The sequence below is a fragment of the Danio rerio genome, chromosome 9, assembly GCF_049306965.1.
Source record: "Danio rerio strain Tuebingen ecotype United States chromosome 9, GRCz12tu, whole genome shotgun sequence".
NCBI lineage: Eukaryota > Metazoa > Chordata > Actinopteri > Cypriniformes > Danionidae > Danio > Danio rerio.
Genome location: NC_133184.1, coordinates 15,040,001 through 15,060,761, shown reverse-complemented (window position 1 = coordinate 15,060,761; position 20,761 = coordinate 15,040,001). Strand labels below are relative to the sequence as shown.

The window sequence follows — 20,761 nt, the reverse complement described above, 5'->3', positions numbered from 1 at the left end:
AAGCTTGCAAATCGAACTGAATTAAGAATTGATCCCCACTGAATCAACTCACATCTCTTAATAGAAATTAAAATAAAAGTATAGAAGAAAAATAGAACTAATTATATCAATAGCAGTAATAATACATAGATGTTTAAATATAAAAACACATATCCAGCGTCTCTGTCAGACACACACTCTCTTTTACAAACTTAACCAAGCTTAGAGGGGGGAAATCAAGTCAATCCCAGGCCCCAGTCCCATTATCATAGGAGTGAAAGATCATTAAAGGTGACTGTGTTGGAGCTGATAATGGTCTCCGTTTCTGTGTGAGACTGTCACCCCTGTCCACCGATGGCCTGACCCCTGCAGACCCCTCTTAAATGAGCCCGCATAATATTTCCACAGAGCTCTAATGATTGCTTTTCTCTCTCTGCTTTTGTCTGTTCTCTCACAGTTTCAAATGGGGGATACAATCATACGGAAGAGGGGGATGATGAAGGCTTCGATGCTAATCCTCACAGACAGAACAGCCTCCAGTTCCAGCAAAGGTAACGTGGATTTGCTTTTGACCAAAACTGATAAACACATCTCATTTTACTGGCTGCACAAGCCGGACAATAATTATGACACCAGGTGGCCACATAACTTGAGTTTGTTTATACATGGCAAAACATGGCAATTTATCTCTCTACAAACTATATCTAAGTGTTGATGACATTGGTTTTATTTTGTAAGATATACCAAATGTACAGCGTAAAATTAAGTCCTTTGTAATGTAGTTGCAACATTTTTTCAAATAATCCTGAATCCAAACACATCCTAACATGTTTTATTTTTTATTTATATATATATATATATATATATATATATATATATATATATATATATATATATATTTCCAAACTAATTTCACACATTTAGACTTGGTAAATAGAATGGTTGAACTAATTGTAAAACATTATTTGATAAAAAAAAAAGAATAAATAAGCAAAATAATCACAATTAAATTATATAGTTTTTGCACCTTTTTTGTTTCCTAAATACATTAGTTCTTAACTGATACTGTTGTATGTAAACACATACATTGATCACATTTAAAGGGATAGTTCACCCCAAAATAAAACTGTACCCACTATTTACTCAATTGATATATATTATAAACTTCAGTTAGTCAGTTCACTCAAAATTGAAAGCTGCTTCTTCATGTACACACTCTAGTACATGGTTAAATAGATGTTTCTAACCAGCATGAATTTTAACAGCTGAAAGAAAGAAAGAAAGAAAGAAAGAAAGAGAAAGAAAGAAAGAAAGAAAGAAAGAAAGAAAGAAAGAAAGAAAGAAAGAAAGAAAGAAAGAAAGAAAGAAAGAAAGAAAGAAAGAAAGAAAGAAAGAAGTGTGCAGCTGTTTTATGTGTGTGTTTGTATGTTTATTCAGCCTCCTGAGTTCAGGTCTCCGTTCAGCTGATGCATCTTTGACTGATGGAGGTCAGCAGGTTCATGCGGAGCAGAATCATGTGAAGTCATTGAAAAGTGTGGACCTGGGTAAGACATACACATTATTGTCTTTTCCCTGCTATGTCTTTGTCGTCTGCCTATTCTGTCATTTCCTGCTATGTATGGGTCATCCTATACTGAAAAAAACAGTCAACTTTATCAAATGAAAATGAGTGTAGTTTGCTCAAAATTAAAATTAATTTTACTCATTTAAAAAGATTTTTGAACTCAGTGTTGAAGGTAATGAGTTAATTAAATACCTCATTATTTCAACTTAAATGCAGTAAGTTCACAGTACTCAAATAGATTAGTGTTTTTTTTTTTAACTCAAATGGTTTGTAGCTATTGGTTTCCTCAAACGGTTCAAGTTCTCTTCATTTATCGGGTTTTACTGTGCTCAAATTGCTTCTTTTACTCAATTGGATTAGGGTCTTACAGTACTCATTAGGATTGGTTGTTAACCCTAAATGGTTTGTTGCAACTGGTTTCCTCAAATGGTTTGAGTTACTTTACTCATAACATTTTAGAAAAACACACCTTGAGAAAGACGACAAACACTTTAAAAAATTTAGCTGTGAAGTAATTTTTTTAAGTCATAGTGCAAGATGAGTGTACCAATGCATTCCTTTTGCTATGTAATACATACTAATTTTGTGGGCAAAATTTTATTTGTCATGTGTTTGCTTGATCAGTGTCTTTGTAACATTATATAATTAAATTTTTGTAGTTTGAATAGACTTAAGGTGAAATAATTTAGCACCACAATATGGAGCTGTAATAATCAAGACCTTTACATTTAGCTGTATGTTTCTTGAATAATATTTGCACATCTTTGAAAGTTCATCAATAATTTGAACATGTAACATGCTCTCACATTATTAGTGCTGTGTTAGCATTGTGTAAATCATTTTTACATAAAATACATTTAAACTAATTAGATTGTTACATGTTTATCATATGCTTTAATAAATTTGAAACTGCATTGTTTTTCTTATTACTTACCACATATATGTACAGTAGCCATTACATGAAACATTAGGTCTTAAAAATTAACTTGGAAATCCAGGGGCCTGTTTCAGTAAGGAGGTTCAACCAACTCAGAGTTTAGACTTGAACTCAGTTGATTTACAGAGAGATTAAAAACTCACGAGTTTTCGGTTTTAGAATAGCTGATCTGAGATAGGTCAATCAACTTTGAATACAACTCAGAGTTAAGCGTGCACACTGCAACTATAAAAAGGCATTATCAGTGAAGCGCAGATATTACGAGTCATCATGAACTTGATGTGCTCATGCAAAGTTATAGCAAATATGACCATATATTTTAAAAAGCAACACCACTTCATCAGCGAAGCAGAGACAGTTAGCGTGGGAAAACAGCTGCTCAAGTTAATGCGTAATTTTACATTTATTGTATTTAAATATTTAAGTATAATAAAATAAGCAATGTTATGTGTGACGTTTATAATATTTTTACACACGTTGATCAGTTTTAATAGATTTAAAAGTGCACTTGTGTCTGCCTTTTATTGATTAAGGGATAGAGGTTGATATGACATTTAGAATGTAAGCAAAACTAAACAATAGTTTAGTTAATATAAAGAATAATAATCGCATTTATCTAGTAGCAGTACATGTCCCTGTCGAAGGTCAGTGAATTTAAGCTAATTATTTATTAAAAAAGGACAAGCCATTCTCATACGTGACTTTGTTCTTTGTGTGACTGAAATGTATATAATGGCTATGTTTCCATCCAAATATATTAATTACATTTACAGCATGTGCAAAACTGGATTAACGCATAAAAGACATGCAAATAAAGCAGTGTTTCCATCCAGTGAGTCAAAAAGAACAAAATCGTCACTTCTTGATTAAATGGGCGCTAAAAATCAACATTAAAAACAAAATTTACTGCGGTAGAAGAAGCTGCGTCAATCTTTTCTTTATTTAATAAATGTACTTGCGCCTCTGAAGACAATGCTGACCCACAATGAACGCGTGGTGGTGTTTGAAGCCATGAGATGTATAGAACAGACCCTCTTGACACGCTCCAGACGCTCTGGAGGTCATTAATATTATAAAAACATTAATACCAGGTCTCACTGGAAGAAGAGACAGCACTGTCTCAATGTGATCTCCTTGCTAAATAAAGGAAAAAAATACTGAAATGGTTAAGGCATTTTAGAATGAATGACCAAAACAACATTTAAGATGTGTTACAGTGTGCTCAGCCTGCTGGTTTGTCCATTTACACACATTTTCATCATCATTTGATCTCTTATAACAAACCTTTTTTTAACACACACTGTAATTTGTTGAGTAAAAGTGTTTTCATCTTAGTTTAGGTGCATCTTTTCCATGGATTAAAAGTTTATCCTACTGAGTTATGAACATGTTTTGTTTTATCTGTATTTTCAAAGTTATGTGGATCATGACGTTTCCATCAATCGTTTTTTATGCGCATTAAAATAGGTGCGTGGAACCGTAAGGCTAAGGCGAGAAATACTGCTTCATCTTTAAAGAAGGGGAGGAGACTGACTGATACGCAGAGTTTAGAGAATAAAACCTTCTCCTGACCAGGTTAGGTTCACAGAGTAAGTTACCACAGTAACTGACTCTGGGTTAAAGTTACCTCTCTTTCAGGCTAGACTTACCCTTCTTTCTTGAGTTTAACAAACCTGCCGTTTTGAAAAGGAAAACCCAGAATTTCTCTCATTTCAGGGTTAAAATACTTTTTAGTTTTCACTTAACCTGCTTTCTGAAACAGGCCTCAAGAAAAGTTATGGACTTAAGCAATTAAAAATGTGTATGAACTGCTCATTGTTTTCTTATGTTTTTGCTCGATCAGTGTCTTTAGTTCATTTTCTGGTTTAATTTTTTTTTTTATCTGAAAGGACTTAAGGTGCAATAATTTGGCAACACAATATTGAGCTGTAATGGTTAAGACTTTTGAATTCAGCTGTGTGTTTCTTGAAGAATAATCGCACAATTTTTGACATGGCATTTTCCAGGCCTGGAAACAGAAAAAAAGCAGAAAAAGTCATAGAAATTATTTTAAGAGATTAAAGTTAGTTGTCTTTTCTTTTATTCTGTCCTTGGCCAATAACATGCTCTTACATTATTAGTGCTGCGTAAGCATTGTCTAAATCAGTTTTACATCAAATAAATTTAAACTAAATAGATTGCTGCGTGTTTATCTATTGCTGAAATAAATTAATGAATGTGCATTAATTTTCAATGTAGCCATTACATGAAACATTAGGTCTTGAAAATTAACTTAGAAGTCCTGGAAAACTCATGGAATTTAGCATGTAAAAATGTGTATAAACTTAAAAAAGAATCCTGTTAATAGCATAAACATTAATAATAATAATAAAAAAAAATAATAATAATAATTATTATTATTATTATTATTATTATTATTATTATTATTTTAATCATCAAATGTTTTTTAGAGCATATTTTAATTTGACAATATTTTAAACAAATACAGTTTTTGCTGGACTTTTTGAGCAAACAAATAGATGCTTGGTCAGCAAAAATAAAGGTATTTCAAGACAAATACATAACTGACCTCAAACTGTTGAACGGCAGTACATATGGTAGGTGTTTTCTTTATCTTTAACACAAACCTAATTCCATAATGCACCTTTGAATGCCTTCCATATTTCTACCAACTGTATATATATTCAGAGGATATCACATTAAGAGAAGTGGAAAGCGTTCATGTTCTAGCAGTCTCTTCAATGTAAAATGTGGACTGACTGCTCTAAGTGCATGCTGGGAGATGAATCAATTCTCCTCCTCACTGTAACACAATTAATCTGTCGTGTCCCAACATTACCTTGAAAATCTAATCAGCAGCGCCCTATATCTAATACATCTGCCACAGCTACAGACCGAATCTGTGTCACATGATGGCTTTAAAAAAAACAATAGTGAAAGTATTGAAGAGCGCAGTATGATGAGGACGGAAGGGGGCTTCTCTCCGGTGACCGTGGCGACTGTAACTATGGTGGGCGGCACAATGGCCAGCCTGAGCGAGCCCCGCGGTCCAATTCAACCATGAATAAAAAACCCACTGTAATTTGGTTCCAAGTGCTGGATATGAAATTGGATCGTCTTTGATACGAGTGCTAGGATATTAATAATACATAACCAATAAAGAGAGCCCCCTTTAGTTCATGAATAATAGAAAGTTTGAATAGTTTTTTTTTTAATTGATTTTTTTTTTTTTTTTTGGTGTACACTCTTATTCACCTGGGCATAGGCAAAAAAAAAAAAAAAATCAAGTGAATTATGCCACCAGTCTCTTCACTGGATCTCCTTAGAGACAGGAAGAGCGGTGAGGATATAAAGCTGTAGGCTAGATTTAGGTTTACAGCTCTTGTAATGGCTTTGTTTTGATTACTGTGTATGCGCTGATATGACTGTTTTAGTGGCCGTTTGTTTTCCTGGCCGGTGGGCAGGCCAGTAGCTTTATTAATGAGGAGCACAGAAAGTAAACCAATGCTTCAGTTTGTGTTTGTTTGTTTTTAAGTGTTTGATGGTGTTATAAAGTAAATTGTACCAATTTACATCACCTACTGAAGATGCAATAAATGTGTTTTATGGACAATGGTAGGGTAAATCTGGCAAAAAAAAAAAAAAAAACAAAGAAATGAAAAATGTGATAAAGGTAGCAATAAGTTGCTCATTGTGGAACCACACAGTAAACGTAACTGAAGAACCTATTTTTATAGTAATGTATGATGGATAGATGGATAATGAGTGGATGTATAGATGGGTAAGAGATGAAGAATGGGAAGGTGGATGGGTGTGTAAATGGGATGTTTGATAGATAAGAATGAATGGTTGATGAATATATTGGATGGATGGATGGATGGATGGATGGATGGATGGATGGATGGATGGATGGATGGATGGATGGATGGATGGATGGATGGATGGATGGGTGGATGGATGGACGGATGGATGGATAGTTGGAGAGGTGTGCTATTATCTGAATGGTTGCATAATGAACAGATAGATAGAAAAATAGAAAGATAGATAGATAGATAGATAGATAGATAGATAGATAGATAGATAGATAGATAGATAGATAGATAGATAGATAGATAGATAGATAGATAGATAGATAGATAGATAGATAGATAGATAGATAGATAGATAGATAGATACTGTAATAATGGATGAATCAGAGGATGTGGGTGGATTGGTTGATGGTTAAATTATAAAAAGATTATTAATGGATGGATGGATGGATGGATGGATACATGGATGGATACATGGATGGATGGATGTATACATGGATGGATGAATATATCAGGATAATGCTTTGTCGGATAAAAATATGGATAGTTGGATAAGTTAGTGGATGGATGAATTATAGGATAGTGGATGAATGGATGGAAAGGTGTGCTAATTAGCTAGGATGAATGGTTAGACAATTAATGTATAGACGGATGGATAGATAAATAATTAAAGAATACATAGACTAATCATGTGTGGGTGGATGTATAGATGGTTGATTCTTTTTTTTAATCAAACATCATAAATGGGAAGGTGGATGAATGTATTGATGTGTAATTGATGAATCAAGACTATGGTGGTTAGATGGGTTGATGGTTAAATAAGGAAATAATGAATAGATAGATTATTGATGGATGGATGCATGGATGGGTGGATATATCAGGATAATGCTTTGTTGGGTAAAAAAATGGGGATAAGTTGGTGGATGAATGAATCATATGATAGTGGATGGATGGATGGATGGAAAGGTGAGCTAATGGAGGAATGGTTAGACAATTAATAGATAGATAGATAGATAGATAGATAGATAGATAGATAGATAGATAGATAGATAGATAGATAGATAGATAGATAGATAGATAGATAGATAGATAGATAGATAGATACTGTAATAATGGATGAATCAGAGGATGTGGGTGGATTGGTTGATGGTTAAATTATAAAAAGATTATTAATGGATGGATGGATGGATGGATGGATGGATACATGGATGGATGGATGTATACATGGATGGATGAATATATCAGAATAATGCTTTGTTGGGTAAAAATATGGATAGTTGGATAAGTTAGTGGATGGATGAATTATAGGATAGTGGATGAATGGATGGAAAGGTGTGCTAATTAGCTAGGATGAATGGTTAGACAATTAATGTATAGACGGATGGATAGATAAATAATTAAAGAATACATAGACTAATCATGTGTGGGTGGATGTATAGATGGTTGATTCTTTTTTTTTAATCAAACATCATAAATGGGAAGGTGGATGAATGTATTGATGTGTAATTGATGAATCAGACTATGGTGGTTAGATGGGTTGATGGTTAAATAAGGAAATAATGAATAGATAGATTATTGATGGATGGATGCATGGATGGGTGGATATATCAGGATAATGCTTTGTTGGGTAAAAAAATGGGGATAAGTTGGTGGATGAATGAATCATATGATAGTGGATGGATGGATGGATGGAAAGGTGAGCTAATGGAGGAATGGTTAGACAATTAATAGATAGATAGATAGATAGATAGATAGATAGATAGATAGATAGATAGATAGATAGATAGATAGATAGATAGATAGATAGATAGATAGATAGATAGATAGATAGATAGATAGATAGATAGATAGATAGATAGATAGATAGATAGATAGATAGATAGATAGATGTGTAATTAAATAGTTGGGTGAATCAGACTACAGTAGGTAGATGGTTTGATGGTTAAATAAGAAAAGGGATAATATATGGATGGATGGATGGATGGATGGATGGATGGATGGATAGATCATGGATAATGGTTTGTTTGATAAAAAAACATGAATAGTTGGATAAACCAGTAGGTGGATGAATCAGAGGATAGTGGATAGATGGGTGGATGGATGGCTAGTTGGTGAATTGATGAATACATAGAAAATTATTCAAGGATTGATGCATAATGAATGGATGAATAATTATGTAACAAATTAAATGTGCCAGTAGATGGATGTATAGATGCATAATTGGATAGGTGGATGAAGTAGATGATAGCGAATAGATGGGTTGATATAGATAAGGAAAGGATGAAATGTATAGATGAATAAACTTGAATGCATGGAAGGATGTATGTATAGATGGATGAAAAAGTATGCTAATGGATGAATTATTAAATAAAGAATGGATGGAAATGTGTGCTATGAATAAATAGATGATGGATGGATGAATCATTAATATATAGGTAGTAGGAAATGTGGATGGATGTATAGCTAGACACAAGAGTAAGTGAATGAATTTGAGGATTGTGTATATAAGCGTAAATAGATGACTAGATAAATAAGACTAAAAAATAATGGATGAATACATAAATGACCAATCGGGGATTGATGGATCAGACAGACATAATGAAATCAACAGATGCCCTTGATGGACTTGATTACAACCTTCAGAATAGACTTTTGATTCTCAAAGCCTCACAATTGAGCAATCGATTTTTTTTAGAATGGACTTCCAACCCTACAATCTAGTGCATTTGTTTGTGTGCTTTTGTGGCTGACCACAATTTCAATTCTAGCACCGCATTTGTATAGTTTTCTGATCTTGCCCACCCCCTTGTTCCTCTCTGTTCTCTGCCTACAGTAAAGCTGGCTAAAAAGACTAGCTTCTGACAGCCGCATCTGCAGTAGATCATCAGGCAGTGGGCTCTGCCGCTCCACACAGCAGTTTAAGAAAGTCCTTCGGTCGGTGTCTTAGCGGGAGGTTTTTTTTTTTTTCAGCAGAGCCACATGGGGAGAACGATGACAGACTTCTCCCACCTTTCCTCCCTCAGGATGGAGACAGGAAAGAAAAGGAGTAATGAGAGTGAGAGAGGAGATTATAGAGGTGCTAGAGGTGCAGATGAGAAGAGAGGAAGAGGCCCGCTGGATGACTGCCTCTGAGGAATGGAGGATCACTAAAACAGAAATGAGACGGCCGCTTTTGCGAGTCATTTTCTGTACAGGCGTGATGGGTGCGACGGCTCTAAAAATTGAACGCTCACCATGAGAATTGAACAGTGCAGCACATTTCCACACATTAGCTAAGGATGACCCTATTAGCTTGGCTTTTTCCACGACGCAATAAATAAGAAATATTTTACTCTCTCAAAATACTAGATGCAGCAGAATTTCAATTACACTTCATTAGGTTTCCATATTTGGGGCTTGCAAAGTAATGTTTCAGTGGCGGCAGTCAGCTATGGCAACAATTGATTAGCTTTTATTATGGTGATAAAAAGAGTGTGTGTGAGTGGTGTGCAACTCTGCTTTTTTTTTTAAATAGACACACACCACAAGGCTTCCTCTCTAAATCACTCTAACCTCATCTTGACTCATCTGGAACCATAGCTGTGAATTGGCCATGAATATTGATTGATTTGTACAATTCTTCCAAAATGTATTTTCGAGCATCAGGAAAGTTGTACATACAGTGTAAATACAGCATTATTTATATACTACATAAAAAAATATAATATAATATAATATAATATAATATAATATAATATAATATAATATAATATAATATAATATAACATAATAAATTTTTAAGTTATACACAAATGTCATTTCCACAGATTTGGCTCACATTGGCTCACATTTGGGTATGCCCCAGACTGTTTGATTATTGGACAACTAAAATTCTGTCCGAGGCATATAATAAAGACATTAGGCCTAGTTTTAAAATCTCTGTTTTTAGAGTACTTAAACAAGGTACAGTCATGTATAGGTGCAAGGTCCAATAATTATCAAGACGTTTATGCCTTTGCGTCTTATAACTTCACCAAACGTTTTTATACAGTATGGAATCCAATGATCTCATACTTTGAAAAAGGCATAACACTTCCCCCAAACTAAAAGTAATGGGGAAATTAAAAGGTCTTTGCTTAAAAGGATAATACAGTCAAACTCAGTCAGCAAACATTGTTGTTAAATACTTCCTCACTGTACTATCAAAACTCTATGTAAATATTTAATTTATCTAATTATTTGTATTATATGATATTCTTTTGAAAGGGATGGGGGTTGTTCATGGAAAAAAGTAACAAAGTCTTGTCAAATCTTTGTATGTGTTACCACGGCTGGGTGGAGTGACAGAGGACAACAGGAGGTAAGATCCAATGTGCAGGTTTATTCAATGTCAGGCAAGCAATGGTCAAATCAGGTGCAAACGGGTATGTATAGACAGTCCAGAATCGTAGTCGATATACACAGGCAAAAGGTCGAAAGGCAGGCGGCTAAACAGGATAACTAGGAATGCAAGGCTAGGATCCAAACACAGAGAAACAAGACAGGGAGAAACGCTTCGTAATGTCACACTGGGAAAACAAGACTCGGCAAACTGGAAGGGTGAATGTGTGGCTTAAGTATGGTGTGATATCAGTCTGTGACAAGGTTCAGCTGGTGCTTGCAATCAGGATATATGAATGAGCAGGCGTGCGTGTCTGGGAGCAGTGCATGTATGAATGTGTAGTCCTGGGGAATGCGGAAATGTAGTCCTGAGAATCCGTGTAAGAACCAGCGATCTCTGGGAAGCGATCGCTGGTTGTGTGACAGTATGTATTATTTCACCTTATTCTTTCTTCAATAAAAAGCAATTAAAGTTGAAGTCAGAATTATTAAACCCCCTGAATTATTAGCCCCCTGTTTATTTTTCCCCAATTTCTTTACGAAAAGAAGATTTTTTCAACACATTTCTAAACATAATAGTTTTAATCACGCATTTCTAATAACTGATTTATTTTATCTTTGCCATGATGATAGTAAATGATATTTGACTAGATCTTTTTCAAGACTTGTCTATACAGCTTAAAGTGACATTAAAGGCTTAACTAGGTTAATTAGGTAAACTATGCAGGTTAGGATAATTAGGCAACTTATTGTATAACGATGGTTTGTTCTGTGGACAATCAAAAAAGATAGCTTAAAGGGGTAATAATTTTGACCTTAAAATTGATATAAAAAATTTAACTGTTTTTATTTTAGCTGAAATAAAACAAATAAGACTTTCTACAGAAGAAAAACAATATTATCAGACTTATTGTTAAGATTTCCTTGCTCTGTTAAACATCATTTAGGAAATATTTAATAAAGAAGAAAATAAATAAAAGAGGGTTTAATTATTCTGGTTTTAACTTTATATGCTGTATACTTATATATATATATATATATATATATATATATATATATATATATATATATATATATATATATATATATATATATATATATATATATATATATATGTGTATATATATGTATATATATATATATATATATATATATATATATATATATATATATATATATATATATATATATATATATATATATATATATATATATATATATATATATATATAGTGTGTGTGTGTGTGTGTGTGTGTGTGTGTGTGTGTATACACACATACTATTATTATTTATCTATTTCTACTATTATCTACTATTATCTACTATTCTATTATCTACTATTATTATTTATACTATTATTATTAATCTGCGCTCGCCACAGCGGAATGAACTGCCAAATTATCCAGCTTGTTTTACGCAGCGGATCCCCTTCCAGCTGCAACCCATCACTGGGAAACACACTCATACGCTCTCATTCACATATATACACTGCGCACAATTTAGCTTGCCCAATTCACCTGTACTGCATGTTTTTGGACTGTGGGGAAACCAGAGCACTCGGAGGAAACCCAGGCAAACGCTTGAGAGAACATGCAAACTCCACACAGCAATGGCCACCGCGTCACCCTTTTATTATTTATAGATTTGTTTATTTGTCTTTTATTAATTTTCCCTGATTAAAAGAAATAACAAAGAAAATATTTAAAATAAATAAATAAATAAATAAATAAATAAATAAATAAATAAATATAAATAAAAAATGTCATGCTTATTTAGAACAAGGTTTGAACATTTTAGGGTCATAGTGCAACTCGACAATGAGCTTTTATGATATAATGCAATTCTGTGCGATAATGATGAATATTTGTATATTTTTATTATAAAAAAAGTGTAAAAGTCATAAAAATTGCACTGAAAAATTAGTTTCACACTATTTCGCTAATATTTATATTACAGACCCTTTTTATGGCATTTGAAACATTAAAATTGACACTGTACCTACAGTAAATGCATTTAATGTTTACTTTTTTAATAGAAAATCAGTTGTAAATGACATATTATGCAGACACCAAAATAGAACATCAGTTTTTTAGACCAATATAATACAATCACAAATGGTGGGGGAGTGAAAATGATTGTATTACAGTCACAATACACACATTAATGATACCATGACTGTAAAAAATTCTCAATTCCATCTACATCAAATCTAAGGCGTATAAATCTGAATCAAATCAGGAAATCATTACTGATTCCCTATGCCATTATGTAAATGCTAATGTATTTGATCATTCAATAGGCGGAAACACAAAGAAATAGCTCCGTCTGAATAACCACTGCAGTAAGTGATCGGTGTAAAATAGGTACTCGCATAATTGCGTTTCTCGCATAAACCTAATACCAGCCTCTCCAGACAAAATGCTTCATCCCCATGTCCTCATACGATTGCACTTCAAGATGAATACTTGCACTCAGAGTCCTTTATTCCTGGCTTCTTTTGATCAGAAACTGTCCTAAATGCCTGTCTTTCATCTTCTCGCAGAGGTCCAAGGCCAAAGTGTGTTATTCTCCCAAGCTTTTGTTCTCACCAGCAGAGTAGGAATACATTTGCTGGATGAGCGTGTGTCTTTCTCAACAAGCATTATTCATTGACCCATTTTGTATTGTTTTAGCCCTCTCCCTGGAATCAGAATTAGATTTGTCACGCTGGAAAACACCATTATCCACATTCTGTTTTTAGGAATGAGCCGGATAGAAAAACAGGAAATAATTGTTTATAAGGGTTTGACATTGTACAATGTACAATCGGTTTGTTGTACATGTGCGTGTCATTAGCAGGACATGAATGTTGTTCATTCATTGTAAAGACTATCCTTGTTTTCACCTTCATACTGTTTACCATTCTTTATATGAACTAGTTTCTATTTCTGCCATTCTGGTTGGTAGCCCCACCCACTAAAATCCTAAAAAGGCTAAAATTCTGAAAACATTTCATTAATGACTGGTGGACATTTTTTTTTTTTTTTTTGTATAAACTCCAGCGAACAACTTAACAGTTAGCAGTGTAGTGTGTCATTGTAGAAACATGCTAATAGTGTGTTAAAATGTTAGCAGTTAGTTAAGGGGATAGTTCACCTAAAAAAAATAATCATGTCATCATTTTACTCACCCTTTATTTGTTTTCAGACCTTTATACATGCTCTTATTGGTTAAACAGCAAATTAGATTTTAATTTTTTTATAGAAAGCTAAAGACACATAACCGTTAACTTCCATAGTAGCCTAATTGTTTTTCCTGCTATGGAAGTCAATTGTTACAGGTTTACAGCTTTCTTCAAAATACCTGCTAAGGTTTAAAACAACACGCGGGTGAGCACATAGTGATAACATTTTCATTTTTGGGTGAATTATCTCTATACCCTGCTGAAAAATCCAGCTTAAACCAGCCTTGGCTGGTTTAGCTGGTTGACCAGCCTGGTTTTAGAGGGGTTTTCGCCATTTCCAGGCTGGTTTCTAACCATTTCCAGCCTGGTTTTAGCTGGTCAGGCTGGAAAATGACCAGCTAAATCCAGCTAAAACCATCTTGACGAGCCTGGTTTAAGCTGGACATGGCTGATTTTGGCTGGGCTCCCAGCCTGGCTAGTCTGGTCAGGCTGGTTTTAGCTGGTCATTTTCCAGTCAGACCAGCTCAGACCAGACTGGAAATGGCTGAAAGCTGGCCTGGAAATAGCTTAACACCTCTAAAACCAGCATGGTCGACAAGCTAAAAGCAGCCAACCAGCCTAGGCTGGTTTAAGCTGTTTTTTTTTCAGTAGGGACTCATTCAACAAGTGCATTTGCGCATTTAACTTCAGCATACTTAAAGTGTGTACAATAGCGTTTAACTTTCAGGGTAGGCTTTATCAAACCAACCCTTAAAATTGGTCTTAACAAATAATAACAACTACTACTACTACTGTTAATTGTTTTAAGGCTGATATATAATGCTAATAGGGTGTTAATTAATGGTAAACATTTTGGTAAATCATGCTAAAAAGTATGCCAACATTGTGATAAAACATGCTAGCAATGTGTCACATCATGCTTAAACCTAAACATCAATTCATCTTTACTAAAACTTCAGTCTATTTTGAACGTAAAGTGTGTACAATTGCGCTTAACTTTCAGGCTAGGCTTTATCAAACCATCCTCATAGTTTGCCTTAACAAATGATAACAATAACAACAACAACTACTACTACTACTACTACTACTACTACATGATAAAACATGCTAGCAGTGTGTTACATCATGCTAAAACCTATACATCTATTCATCTTTAATAAAACTTCAGTCTATTTTGAACTTAACGTGTGTACTATTGCTACAGTATGTTTTGAATTTAAAGTAAATTTAAAGTACAGTTACACTTAACTTTCAGGCTAGCCTTTATCAAACCAACCACAAAGTTTGTCTTAACAAATAATAACTACTACTATTACTGCTGTTTTTAATGTCATTACAATTATTATTATTTGAAATCTAGATAAAATTACACTTTTGATAGTTTGATTATATTGTGTAATTGTTTGAGACTATAGATCAGGGCAGACTATAGTCTATAGCATCTCAAACTTGGTCCTGGAGGGTTGGTGTCCTGCACAATTTAGCTTTAAAACAAGCCTGGGCTAGCTAATCAAGCTCTTGCTAGGCCTTCTAGAACATATTTTGCAGGTGTGTCAAGGCAAGTTGGAGCTATAATCTGCAGGACACCGGACCTCCAGGACCAAGTTTGAGATGCTATAGACTATAGTCTGCTATAGACTGTATACTGCAGATATGGCAAAGAAAGGGTAAAGTTTGAATTAATCTCTTTTCTTTGCATGACACATTAGCATCAGCTAAAGTACAGAGTAGCATTTATCTGTACAAGACTTGTCATCTGTAGAGCTGCTTTACAGCTGTAATTGAAAACTGTTGTTTTCTTGTTTATTAGTGTTTAGCAGCTTTGAAACAATCTGTATTATATAAAGTCCTACATAAATAAATGTGACTTGACTTTTCAAATCTTATTCATTCCATTCACAGTGTGTTTATTGTGAATGTATTGTGATGCTTCTGCAACAATGTCATTTTTCATGCCAATTAAGCTTTTTTGACTCAGAGAGACAGAAACATTTCACTCATAAATTGAGTTTGGGTGAAAACTCAAGTTATGTGGGACGTGACATTGGTTTCTGTAAGCTGATTGGCTAAAGCCTCCTGCACATCATTGTAGTCGAGACAAAGGATAAGCCACCCCCCCCCCCCCCCAACAATAGCACATTGTTTCAAACCCAGAATCACTTGTTCCAGCCAACACACACAGCATCTTCAAGTTATGTTTGCTGCTGAGTCAATAAGCTTTCACACATTTGAAACAGACAATTATGAAATAATTATCCCTCCACCCCTTTCTGATTGATTTGCTACAATTTGCTTTTGTTCTTCGCATACATTTAAATCCTTTCACCAAAAATCAGATTGCATCCAAATCTCAGAGCACATCTAGTCTGGGAAGTTTGTGTTTATCTTCATGTCTGTTTGTTTGTGTGGTTTTTAAGCTTGCCCCTTTTTTTAAGCTTGTGCAATCTATCATCACATGATGGATCGTGGCCCGTTGAGAGCTGTATTTGGCCTTCTATCTCTCGTCTGCTGGGAAAAATTGACCTCATGAAAAATGAATAGGATTATTTAAAAGAGATTGCAATGTAATGAAAACCTATTACTGTGCGCTAGGCTGCAGCTAGCTTGCCGGCGTTTGCCTCTCTCCCTTCAAATCCTTTTTTTCTGTGGATTAGCCGCTATCGCTTGCCTCAATTTAACATCATATCACATTTGTCACTGGGCCCAAACCCCTATAGCCCAGCTCTCAATAATTACTGTAAATCTCTGCCAATTTCCTACCACTGTATTTGTGTTTGGAAGCACACACTAGTCACATCGATGGTTTGGAGCAGAAACTAGTCAGTTAACATAAACCATACAGGCTCACCAGTGCCTGGGATTCTTTTTTTTATTTCTCATTTTTGGATTTGGACTGATTTCTATGGTGTTGAAGTTTCGTGTTAATTATTTTTTCAACCTCAAAAGTTGGGAAATTTTGTAAACTCTTTTAAAAAATATTAGAACTGTCGAAGTTGATGTGTTAATAATACGTAGCAAATGTTTCTGGTTTGACTCGAGGCCTTGCTCGTAGTTGTAAAAACATCCTAATCAGTCAGTAAAAGGTGTAGCACCAACTGGAAATGAGAATGAAAAAGGTACAAATGATAAGATCACATACACAACGATGTGTGATGGTTCTGTCAACAAGAAAAAAAGTTATCTGCATTTATTATTAATGTGAATTAAGTTATCACAGCAGCATGTCAAGTTTTAAATACCTTAACGCATACTGCTGATGCAGAGAACCCTTCTACCCCTCTAGTATAGTTTGTTTGCAGGGACAACTCTGCGAGCAAAAATGCTGGGTACGGTTGAACTTTTTTTCAGTCTCATCTTCCACGCGTTCTGTGTCATTCCTGCGTTTGCATTAACTTTGTACAGTATATAGGGATACTTAATTCCACATTTGATGTGAACCCAGTACAAAGTACATGTGTAGAACATCTGGCATCCAAGGTTACTTTTCATTTGAAATATCATGTCAGCTTTTGATTTCTGTCCATTTTAAATAGAGTTTTGACCATTAACTCATGCAATTAATCACAATAAAAATATTAATAACAATAATGATTGATTAACAGCCATAAAAAATAGGATTTGTTAATTATAGTTGTTAATTATACTCATTTGTTAAAATAACAAAAATACAAAGAAAAAGTTTCATTTTTTTAATCACAGAGTAATTGTTAAAGTTTTACTAACAAAATTTTGTCCAATCTGATATGACGCCAGATTTCAGATACTCAACAGTCCTCAACTCAACAAATACAGAGATCATCATTGTGTGATCAACCTTTTCCTGACGGGCCATCACTATCAGACCACACTAGGGATATAAAAACATTAAAGGCAAACTGAAAAACTCTGTATGTACTATCGTACTTTTTCCCTACCCCTCACTCAAGACCCCCACCCCTACCTACAGTACCATAGTGGGTCTTTCGTTCACAGTTGAAACTAAAAACGAGATGTAATAGCCATATGAGAGGGGCTTGATTGGCCCAAAAGATCAAATCATCCACATCCTCATTTTTAAGAGTTGTAAAAGCAGTGTTTACAAATGAACAAACTCTAAAGTAAGCTTTTTTTAAATGTGGTGACAAAAATGCTATAGTGTAAATGCTACACACAAACCTGGCAAAAGATAAAAAAAAAAAAAAACACGATTTAAAAGAAAATCATTTTATTCTCTAAATATATCTGTGCATCATACACTGAAAAACAAATGGATTTACATTTTTTAAGGTAAGTGGTTACAGACAATTTATTTGGGCTGAATTTAAAGAAACACATACTAAACATTTACATGACTAAATTCAGGCCATATAAATTGTTTACAACCACTTACCTTAAAGTTGACTAAATATCAGTGTAGGACTTATAGCCTACACAATAGAGCAGCAAAAGAATTCAAAGACAGAACAGGACGTTACGATCATTATTACAATAAAAAATAAATAAATAAATAAATATATATATATATATATATATATATATATATATATATATATATATATATATATATATATATATATATATATATATATATATATATTTTTTTTTTTTTTTTTTTTTTTTTTTTTTTTTTTAGGTATTGCTTTTATATAGTAAAAGGTGAATCTAGTATTCCTGAACCATACTGTGGCTCCAGTATCGTCAACTGAATGAATCGTGGTGGTGGTGTATCTTTACACCCTTAGTTGTAGCACATGCAAAATGATACTTGATCTTATAAAGTAATGATTGTTAAAGTATGACTACACACTTTCCAAGAGAGATATCGTCTTGATTGTCAGAAAATCTCTCTGCTGTCCCAATATATGCCTTCATGTAAATGTTACCTTTGCACATTTGGCAGCCATCCATATGCAGCTTGATCTTCTATAGCCCTTTACCGTTTATCACTCTTGAAAGTCTGGATGGTCATTTGGTCATTGACTGTGAACTCAATGGTCTTTTTGTTCTTATAGAAGGCAGTTGAAATGTGGACTCATCTGAACCATTTTATTGTATGAGAAGAGCTCTGGACCGTAGAAAAAGCTAATAGATAACTTTCTTCTTAAAGAACAAAGACTTGTTTTTTTCTTGATGCAGTAGCAGACTGATAAATGAAAGATGTTTTCCGAGACACATGTGTCTTTATTTAATACCATCTGTGAGATCAAAGGTCAATCACATTAAGCTATGCTTTTCTTCTTTGACCACATGAACTGACATTTCACTCGATTCGAAAATCTTTTCACAATAACCAAATTTTTCACTTGTGACTTCCGTTACAAAATGATGACACATGATCCAGTTTTGAGATACTTCTTTTATATACAAGCATAAAATCTTTTTATTCACATTATTCTCCGCGTACGAGCGGGCACAACCATTTGAGTCTTTTTGGCTCAAGACTTCCGGGCTCATTCACTTTAATTAATTTTTAAATGTTAAAGAGCCATAAAACCCCCTTTTTCAGTTTATGTCTACCTCAGATTTTTTTTTTTTTTAATATAAAATGCTCCGAGATGGGCGTGAAGCAGCTCTGTGAGCAGAGGGTTGAGTGGGCATGGCCAACAGTGCAGGGGAAAAAGAGTGGAGCGATTTGAGCGAGCTGTCAGTTGGCTCACAAAATGAGACACAAACCATGAGGAGACTGATTTTATAGTTTACAAAGTTAAAATGCAAATAAATAAACAGTAAGAAATGTAATGCCCTGCTACATTTGTCATTAGTAATTTTATATACATTATTCATTCATTCAATTTCTTGTTGGCTTAGTCCGTTTATTAATCCGGGGTCGCCACAGCAGAATGAACCGCCAACTTATCCAGCACGTTTTTATGCAGCGGATGCCCCTCCAGCCGCAACCTACCTCAGGAAAACACACACACAAACAAACACGCACACAAACAAACACACACACGCACACACACACACTACGAACAATTTAGCCTTTCCAATTCACCTGTACTGCATGTCTTTGGACTGTGGGGGAAACCGGAGCACCCAGAGAAAACCCACGCGAATGCAGGGAGAACATGCAAACTCCACACAGAAAGGCCAACTGAGCCAAGGTTCCAACCAGCGACCTTCTTGCTGTGAAGCGACAGCACTACCTACTGTGCCACTGCATCGCCCATTTCATATACACATAACCACAAATTGTTCAAATATTCAACAAAAACACATACGACCGCGGTCTCACCCAGTCTATGGGTCTCCCAGTTTGGCAGGTCTGCGTTGCCTTTGGAAAGCATGCGCTCATGGATAATTAAAAAGCAGGCTCTCTTAATAGGATAAGAAAACTCTGCTATGAATAATAATGAGAAACCGACGCATCATCACTTCACTTGCAGTTTTTCGCTACATCATTCAATTTTGATCCCACCCCAAAAATTATTTTAAACCTGAAAGATTAGCTGACAAAAGCTCAAAATTATCCAGTTTCCCCCACAATTAAAGCTGACAGGTGCTAACATTGTCTTAACTGATGCTCAACACACACAAACCTGTTAACATCTCAAAAAAGTACTTGAACCTTTAAAAACCGCCCATTTTACTGCTTAATGATGTAAACTGATATTTCTTATTATAATATTCTATTTTGTCTGTATAGTCATGGACACACTTGTTTGTAGAGCAAGTGGTTTGACTGTTTTCTGCCGTTTATTATTTCTAATCATTTCTCCCATAGACGACTGAATCGGAAGTTCTAAAACAATTGCAAAAATGTGCACACTTCCGCACTGAAAAATAAGGTCAATACTTCCCGTTCACCTTCTTATTCTTAAAGTGATAGTTTATCCAAAAATGAAAATTATTTTACTTACCTTTCACTTGTTTAAAACCTACTGTATTTGACTTTCTTCTGCTGAACACAAAATAAGATATTTTAAAGAATGCTGGTTGCACCCATTGTCTTGTAAACATTTCCCTACAGT

General features: G+C 34.4%; 1 protein-coding gene and 2 long non-coding RNA genes across 7 annotated transcripts in view; 2 read left to right on the top strand and 1 right to left on the bottom strand.

Annotated features, from left to right (window-relative positions):
• Window positions 1-20,761, top strand: part of LOC141376089 (uncharacterized) — a 1,000,182-nt gene that overhangs the window by 660,777 nt on the left and 318,644 nt on the right. The gene's annotated exons all lie outside the window — the stretch shown is intronic.
• pard3bb (par-3 family cell polarity regulator beta b) overlaps window positions 1-20,761 on the top strand; it is a 679,872-nt gene that overhangs the window by 375,486 nt on the left and 283,625 nt on the right. For all 5 annotated transcript variants that reach the window (XM_073912548.1, XM_021478865.3, XM_009304543.5 and 2 more), the window contains 2 exons: window positions 437-530; window positions 1,417-1,523. In XM_073912548.1, the coding sequence (XP_073768649.1) occupies window positions 437-530; window positions 1,417-1,523 (201 nt within the window). The remainder of the gene's footprint in view (window positions 1-436; window positions 531-1,416; window positions 1,524-20,761) is intronic.
• Window positions 14,633-18,277, bottom strand: LOC141376087 (uncharacterized). Its single transcript, XR_012385231.1, has 3 exons — window positions 18,139-18,277; window positions 15,925-18,105; window positions 14,633-15,884 (listed from the first exon to the last, which is right to left on the bottom strand). It is a non-coding gene; the product is annotated as an uncharacterized lncRNA (long non-coding RNA).